Below are 9,280 nucleotides of genomic sequence, written 5' to 3'. Positions count from 1 at the left end.
GTGGGAATTTGATACACTTCGATCATTGTCGTGGTGTCTGTTTTGAATTTGATTATAATAAAAGTTATCATTGTTGCTATCATTTTAATTTTACATGTCACTATTCCTTCTCCATCTTTCTCTTTCACTCTGTGTGTGTGTGTGTGTGTGTGTGTGTGTGTGTGTGTGTGTGTGTGTGTGTGTGTGTGTGTGTGTGTGTGATCCTCGTTGCTTTGATATGATAGTGATACGTGTCTTTGTTTACCACATGATCTAAAGCGTCCACCATTCTTGCATTCTTTTTGCTGAACGTCTCAGCTTGGTGATTCAAACGTGAAGGTGGTGTAACATAAACGACAGACGGCACGTGTGTGTGTGTGTGTGTGTGTGTGTGTGTGTGTGTGTGTGTTCACTGCAATCTTAATATTTCAGTAGAGTTTGTTATGTCCATGTAGAGCTAAATATCTGCAGTCACAGCTTATATGGTTGTGTTCATCCATAGAGTCCATGTATGTATGTATGTCTGTATATATGTATGTATGTCTGTCTGTCTGTCTGTATGTATGTATATATGTATGTATGTGCGTATGCATGTATGCATGTCTGTCTGTATGAGATGTTTGTGTGTGTATAGTGTGCTGGTACATTTGGATGCATGATATATGCAACGTGATGCAATGTCCTATTCACAATATCACGTGTTTGTTAAAGAACCTGGAGCAGTTTTCACGAAAGAGGGATATATGAACATCCATTCTTCCTCTTCTTCTTCTTGTCGTCATCATTATCATCATCATCATCATCATTATTATTATTATTGTCATTTTGATGATGATGATGATGATGATGAGAGGATGTATGGGTGTGTGGCGCTCTTTGTTTGGGGAAATCTTGTTGGTTCTTCCTTCCGGTAGTGTTAACATGGCCATCGATATGGATAGTTATCTTTGTGCACAATATTCTCGTGGTCTACATGGAGTGGTGCACACCCATTTTCATTGCCCGATGTGGTGTTTCTGATACCATGGTCAGTGGAAGATGACGTTGACATTAGTGTTACTAACTTACAGAGGTCCCCTGCGCCTTTTCAGGGGATAAACGATCAGAAATAAGTTATGTGTATGTGTTTGTGCGTGCGTGTGTGTATCTTTCTATCTCAGTGTGTGTGTGTGTGTGTGTGTGTGTGTGTGTGTGTGTGTGTGTGTGTGTGTGTGCATTCTCTTTTGCAGACTAACGCTCCATGCACATACGTACGCATTTTTCTGGTGAACAACAAGATATATGTTTTTTCAAACTTTAATCGTCAATATAGTGTCATGTTCATTTGCAAAGTTCTCTCTCTCTCTCTCTCTCTCTCTGTGCACTCTCTTCCACACACACACACACACACACACACACACACACACACACACACACACACACACACACATCAAGCAAACAATAAAACATTATCACTGTCTTGGATGGCAACAAACATGACCTTCAACACAATACGTGTAGTAGTAATTTTGTTTTCTCTGTACAGACAAAAATTATTTGAATTCAAACAATAGAAATCACTGAATTACATAACATCGAAAACCACATTAACAGTAAGAAGAAGAACAAATATGTAGAGGGTTGCTCAAACGATCAACCGAAGAGGGGGGGTGATGAGGTGGGAGGTGGAGGGGGGGGGGTGAAGGAAGTATTCGGAGATTTGTTCCATTGAAAAAACAAAACAAACACCCCCCTAGCCCCCCCCCCCCCCGCCCCCAAACACCCCCCCTCCCCCTTCCTTCACCCCCAGCAAAATTAGAGGACTGTGGCCTTGAGGAACGAAAAAGGTTAAAGCAGTACCCGATATTTCAGCTATTAACTTCTAGGGGGACTAAAACACGGGTTAAAAGGTCCTCACAGCCTTAAACGGCCATCAGAGGAGTGAATTCATACCCACTGTGTCCGGGGCTCGGCTTCAAGACACTCCTCTCTCTCTCTCCTTCCGTTGCTTTAACCCTTCCTCGACCGTAGTCAGGTGCTCATTCATCATAAACTGGGGGGACTTTAGGAAAACCGGAGTAAAAGTGCCTTTCCCAAAAAGGACACAACACTATACCGAAACGGGGCCTCGAACTCTGTAACCACTGGTGAACACTGCATCAGTGGTCCAATGCCTGGTTCTACACGGAGCCTCTGTCTCGGGGAAATAGCGACAAGTTAACAGAACTGACAAGCATCAACAGCCCTGTCACTGCCATTGGAAAAGTGCCATTGATGTGTTTGCTATCTGCCCTTAATGTCAATAGTCAATTACATCAATCAAACAAGCAATCGAAATAATATAATGATAATAATAATAATAGTAATGATAATGATCATAATCATAATTAATAATAATGATTATAAAAAGACGAAGAATGATGGTGATGATTATAACTGCCCTTTGTTTCAACGTGTTGGTCGGAAATGTTTTAGAAAAAAGGTAAGAGAGAGAGAGAGAGAGACAGAGACAGAGAGAGAGTGAGACAGAGGGACAAAAACAAAGAAATAAAATAACAAAAATAAACCCAGTGAAGTTATAGGTCAAATAAATTAACATAAAAGGCGAATTCTTAATAATTAAGGCCAAATATCAAACCACTGAAAAAAAGAAGAAAAAAAAAAGAAACCGCAGAGATTGCTGAAACGAATGGACGTGGAAGAAACTAACCGCTACAACCAATCAAAGCACCCAGGGGTGCCGAGTCATAGACCACGTGACTATGACGTCACACGGCCACGAAAACACAAACTTCAACCAGCGAAGCATTTTTACTACATAGTAGTTAGATAGATAGACAGATAGATAGATAGATAAACAAACAGACACGAATAAAAAAAATGTATATACATGCATAAAAATGAAGGAAAGAAGAAAGAAACGAATGACATAGAGATTTAAAGCATTCAGCAAATATGACCTGGAATCTGACAAGTCGAGCTGCAAGCAAGCAAAGGACATTTAAGCAAAACCAGGCAACAGCGCAAGCAATTCGTTCGTGAGAGATAGCAATCAGTTAAGATAATGTCCTAAGATCATTACACGCGTGCTCAAAAGCCCTCCCGGGGCTGGTTCTGCGCTCACAAAACCAAACCAGTTCAAGAAGAGCCAAAACAGGGGGACAGCATGCAGAAAGGAGACAGTAACCATAGCAACCAAAGGACACAAAGCAACAAACAGGTGTGTCAGGTGACAGCGGCAAAATAGGCATGAAAACAACATCAACAACAGCAGCATCAACAAAAAAAAAAAAAAAAAAAACGGTGCTCCAGACATTCAGGCAAGAAGTGTTCTCAGCCGATTTGATCTGCTGTTGCATTTATCATGCTAGGTTTCAGTTTCAGTTTCTCAAAGAGGAGTCACTACGCTCGGACAAATCCAAGCTGCGCTACAACACATCTGCTAGGCAGATGCCTGACAGCAGTATACCCCAACGCGATCAGTCAGACCTCAAGTGCACACAGTGTATTTGTGTACCTATCAGAATTGATTTCTTCAAATGAATGTTGCTAGAGGCCAACACTTGTTGCCCTGGGTTCTTTTTCAGTGCGCCAAGAGCGTGCTGCACACGGGACCTCGGTTTATCGTCTCATCCGAATGACTAGACGCTCTGTTTCAATTTCCAGTCAAACTTGGGAGAAAGGGTGAGAGCGGGATTCGAACCCACACCCTCACGGACACTGTATTGGCAGCTGAGCGTCTCATCCATTCTACCACCTTCCTCGTATCACGCTGAATCCTGAGCAAATGAGAAAGGTGAACTCAATGGAAAGAACTGATTTTGTTTTGAATTACCTAAATAGTTTTAGTAAACTGTCGAAAACTGCTTTTTGCAGTTTTAAATGGAAACAAACATTCTGGGCTGATTTCTTCATTAGAAGAACATATAAGCCAGAGTTATGGGGTCACTAACGCTAACCAACCTGGCTATCTTTTGTGGAAGAATTAACAGAATATCAGATAAAACTGATGGAAAAATTAAATCGTGCTCATATCCCAGTCAGCTATGAGGCCGTGTAAGAATTGTAGTTAGAAAACTGAATCCCGGTGCAGAAAGGCAATAGGCCAAGTGTTCAGATCTGAAGAATCAATTTCAGCGGATAATACCGGAAATGTTTTGAGCTCCAATTCATTGAGAACTTACGACAACGATCAGCTACTTTTGTCGCGCTATTCGTAGTCTTTTACGGGCCACTGTATCTCCTTCAGTTTCCAGTTTCAAGGAGGTATCAAAACGTGCGGACTGACCCATATACGCTACACCACATCTGCTTAGAAAAGAAAGAAAAAGAAACGAAAATCAGAGAGCAGATGTCTGATCTTCGCATGAACACAGCGCACTGATCAAGCCTTGACAGCCTACCCTAGGCTTGTGTAAAACGTGAGGTTTCATCAATCATGGAACACTAGACTTGATTTACACAAAACCCACTGAACGTTTTCTGGAACCGAACGTTCAGATGTATGTCCTTCATTGGAACAAAGTAACATTCTTTCAACCAACTTCTGCCACGGCCATACAACATAACGCAACGCAACGCAACACAGCACAACACAACGTCCAGCTTTACAGTTACATTTAGTGGGGGGTACCACAGAGTGGTACTATTGCACAACCAGTCACCATTTTCTCATGAATGAACTCTTTCAGACCACCAGGCCCAGTGTTAACGTCGCGGCCACAGCCAGGAAATCGTCACCACAAGGCGGCATCCTCTTGCATGTACAAGATTCGTGAAGTCCTTCCCATCTTCTGCTGACATACCCAGGGATGGGAGAGTAGGGAAGGGAGGAGGGAGAGGAGGAGAGGGAGAGAGGGGTAGAGGGGTTAGAGAGGGAGAACGGGAGTGGTGCAGCTTTTCCGAACTCAAAACAACTTCGTATAACAAGTCCCTTATATCATAAAGACAACAGTTTTTAAAACGAAAAGAAAAAAAGGGGGAATAAAAAAAACAAAAACAAAAACAAGATGGCTTCATTCTCTTGACAGGATCGTAAAGCTTCTGTGATTCTGGAGAATGTAATCATCCTGCTTTCACGTGAATTAACATTGTCTCCAGGTTATCAAAATGGAAGACGAAAAACTCCAGACTGCGGCGTGACATAATTCTTTACGAGCGCGCGCGCGCGCGCGCGAGAGAGAGAGAGAGAGAGAGAGAGAGAGAGAGAGTGTGTGTGTGTGTGTGTGTGTGTGTGCTAAAATGCTTTTATGTAGAGATCACTGTTCCCGTGTAAACCCCCTACCCAGTACAGAGAGAAAAAAAATCCATTCCGTTCTAATCAAAAATAAAACATGACAAACGGAATATGACAATAAAAGAATAAATAAACGAACAGCACAGCACGTGTGTATGCTTGCAGATAACACAGGATCTAACACCAGTGCCATATGACAGAAGCTGCCGTATCGCCAGTATGAGCTTATCTACTGAACCTCCAAGACAGAAGCCATCTGCTGTGCTCGAGGCTATGTCGAAAGAAAGAAGGAGAGAGAGAGAGAGAGAGAGAGAGAGAGAGAGAGAGAGAGAGAGAGAGAGCGAAAGAAGAAAAACGAAAAAAAAGTGGAAGAATGAGGAAGAGAAGGAGATAGAAAGGAAAAGAAGGATGTTGTAGAACGAGAAACAGACGACTGTAGAGAATATGATTGATGACATAAAGGATCAAGTATTTTGTCAGAAAGAAAACAGTACAAAGATGAAGAAGAAGAAGAAGAAGAAGAAGAAGAATGAGCAGGAGGAGGAGGAGCAGGAGGAGGAGGAGGAGGAGAAGAAGAAGAGGAAGGAGGAGGAGGAGGAGAAGAAGAGGAAGGAGGAGAAAAAGAGGAAGGAGGAGGAGGAGAAGAAGAAGAGGAAGGAGGAGGAGAAGAAGAAGAGGAAGGAGGAGGAGGAGAAGAAGAAGAGGAAGAGGAGGAGGAGGAGAAGAAGAAGAGGAAGAGGAGAAGGAGGAGAAGAAGAAGAGGAAGAGGAGGAGGAGGAGAAGAAGAAGAGGAAGAGAAGGAGGAGAAGAAGAAGAGGAAGGAGGAGGAGGAGGAGGAGGAGAAGAAGAAGAAGAAGAAGAAGAAGAAGAAGAAGAAGAAGAAGAAGAAGAAGAAGAAGTAGAATGGGAACAGGTAGAAGAATGTATGGAAAAAACGGTATAATGAGGAAGTGAGTATTGACTACCATGCTGAGAAGGAAACAAAGTAAATATAGAAAAACAAGAGCAAAACAACGAAGAAGAAGGAGGAGGAGGAGGAGGGAGGGAGGGAAGGGTGAAGGGGGAAGGGGAGGAGGAGGAGGAGGGAGGGAAGGGTGAAGGGGGAAGAGGAGGAGGAGGAGGGAGGGAAGGGGGAAGAGGAGGAGGAGGAGGAGGGAGGGAAGGGTGAAGGGGGAAGAGGAAGAGGAGGAGGGAGGGAAGGGTGAAGGGGGAAGAGGAGGAGGAAAGGAGGGGATGGACGCAACTGAAGAGAAAACATGTAGGAGCATTTCACAGTCTCTTTTTTGGGAAGTCACACAGACATAGGATTTTTTTAAAAGTATATATATATATATATATATATATATATATATATATATATATATACATAATCGCAAACTAACACATACATAAGTTTAGAAAAACAGATATATATATACATACTTGCAAACTAAGCCTGAAAAGGTAATTAATCACTCTGTGAAGAATGTTCGCCAAGAATGTTCACCAAATTACCTTTCTAATAACAGAGACAAGCAACAACAAAAAAACAACAACAAAAAACAAACAAACAAACAAAAAAATCAGGAAACATCCCGCATCCTAACGTTTCGTAAGCCGTGATAGGACCTCTTGACTTTATCAATTCCCTCACAAAATAATGTCGAACTCTCGTACTGAAAACGTCGTATGTTAATTCGCTTGCAGAATGACGTCACGTCAGTCGTGCGTGTCACGTGGTATTTGTGTGCGTGAATATAACATCACCCAATCGATGGCGAAACCATTCTTTGACATCGCATGCACATTACTCCGCCAAAAACACCAATCAAATCCCTCAGGAACTCCATTATACATGGATATTTCCAATACATGGACATCTCCAATGATGTGATAAGAAACTCTAGGGAGAGCTGGACAGTATAAGGTCTCCAGAGAAGGATGTTTCAAATGTCTCCGATGTTTTATTAATTAAAAGTGTCAACAACGAACACTACTCTTGAAAACAGCTACCGCTTTGTGCAAGATTTACGACATGCGGTGTAAAAAAAAAACAACAACAAAAAACAAAAAAACCTATCCCTTTCACATAGTGCTGTTGCATCATTGGGAGCATTAGCACGTGTGCAGTTTGAAGAAGCAGCAGTTCGCTGCTGGAACTCCAGACACGACGATCAGTATACCGCGAATCTGTGTTAAGGCAACGATTTTAGATGCCTTTAACTCCCTCCATACGAACGGCGAAAGAGACGACGTTAACAGCGTTTCAGCCCAATTACCATCATCAAAATATTACAAGCGGAAGGCTCTTATACTGAAGAGGTGAATGTTGACAGAGAATACCACAATTCTGACGACGGAAGCTAAAGGTTGGGTCATTCAGACACCCACTGGACATCCGAGGGGTCTGTGTAGGGGAGAAGAGAGGACTGGCCGTACTGAGTGAGTTAAACACGTTTCATTTTCCTCACGTTTCGTTTCATTCAATTTCGAGGCGTGACGCTGATGTGGAGGGGCGGTGGGTGGGGTGGGTGGGGTGTAAGCAGGGAGGAGGAGGTAGCGAAATGACAAAAGACTGATCGAATTATTCATCTGGACATAATATGACATTCTAATCATTCATCTGAACATAATATGACATTCTAATCATATCATCTGGACATAATATGACATTCTAATCATATCATCTGGACATGACATTCTAATCATTTATCTGGACACAATTTGACATATCTTAATTATTCATCTGAATATATGACATTCTAATTATTCATCTGGACATAATATGACATTTCTAATTATTTCTCAGGACACAATGTGACATTCTCTAATTATTCATCTGGACATAATAGGACATGTTCCAATTATTCATCTGGACATAATATGACATATTACAATTATTCATTTGGACATTAATTTTTTTTATGACAGAAGCAGCTAACAAGAAAACGGGTAAATGAAGAAAGATCACACCCACATCTTTCTTTTTCAGTCTCTTTCAGTGTACGGTACATGTATTATTCATTTGTTTCATTTCATATCGGTATAGAAGGAATACGGCATTCCACATTGGATTGAATGGATAATCTACATAAAAAAGAGGGTGGAGGGGAAGGGCCGGGGGGGGGGATTTTATGGGGGGGGGGGGGGGGGGGAAGAACAGCACTGTCACGTAAGAACCGGTAAGTGAAAGGAGAACAATGTCTGCTGATAACGCAGCAGTCGTCAAAAAAACATTCAAATGGCATTCATGGAAATATGAGCTTTCTTCCCACGCGTTTATGTTTTCCTGTTTTTCTCGCGTGCACATGACAATGAAGAGGGCTGTAGTCAGCCGTTTGTCCTCACGAACCGAGAACCAGTCATCTTTCACGTTTAGGGAACAGGAAGTAGAAATACTGTCACGTGTCCATCGCCATATTGACGTCACTTCCTCCCCCGTTGGTTGTGTCGCCGCCTTCGCTTTGCTGGCTGGTGACGTGGGACTGTTTCACTGCTTGACTGAGTGGAACTGCCCGCGCCTACCTGCAACAGACGATGAGGGCAACATGTCTTCATTTCCCCTCCCATGTCAGCAATGTGCAGTGAAGGCCTACTGTTAACGTGTCCGCCCAGGAAACCAGAGAATCTGAACACACGGGTTCGAATCCCACGCTCTCTAGTTTGTATTTTTTCCCAATCTGCTAGACTTGTAGTGGTGGTGGTCTGGACACCAGTCGTTCGGATGAGAAGATACAGCGAGGTCCCGTATGTAGCATGCACTTGGCGGACGTAAAAATACCCACGGCAACAAAGCGGTTGTGCCTGGCTGAACTCACACTGGTACACTCACAGGAAGAAAAAAAAAGGGGGGGGGGGTGGGGGGGGGGGGGGAGCGGGGGGATGAAGAAAAAGGGTGGCGCAGCGCTGTGGCGATGTGCTCTCCCTGGTAAGAGCAGTCCGTATTTCACACAGAGAAATATGTTGTGACAAAGCGTAGTAATACAATAAAATACAACAATGTGATACACTGTTCAAAATTTGAGCTGTGTACACTTTCTTCTTTTGTGAGCACACAGCAGGTTGTCGGCCTGCGTCTTCACGTTCTGAACAGCGAAAGATTCGCTT

The 9,280-nt window shown here is 42.8% G+C and overlaps 1 protein-coding gene across 3 annotated transcripts in view; it reads right to left on the bottom strand.

The window, feature by feature from the left end:
• Nucleotides 1–5,476: 5,476 nt before the first annotated feature.
• LOC143295818 (kunitz-type protease inhibitor 2-like) overlaps nucleotides 5,477–9,280 on the bottom strand; it is a 64,913-nt gene continuing 61,109 nt past the window's right edge. For all 3 annotated transcript variants that reach the window (XM_076607457.1, XM_076607455.1, XM_076607458.1), the window contains one exon: nucleotides 5,477–8,698. In XM_076607457.1, the coding sequence (XP_076463572.1) occupies nucleotides 8,664–8,698 (35 nt within the window). In that variant the 3' untranslated portion in view covers nucleotides 5,477–8,663. The remainder of the gene's footprint in view (nucleotides 8,699–9,280) is intronic.

This window comes from Babylonia areolata, chromosome 21, assembly GCF_041734735.1.
Source record: "Babylonia areolata isolate BAREFJ2019XMU chromosome 21, ASM4173473v1, whole genome shotgun sequence".
NCBI lineage: Eukaryota > Metazoa > Mollusca > Gastropoda > Neogastropoda > Buccinidae > Babylonia > Babylonia areolata.
The sequence above is the reverse complement of the archived record's forward strand: the minus strand, read 5'-3'. Positions and strand labels throughout refer to the sequence as shown.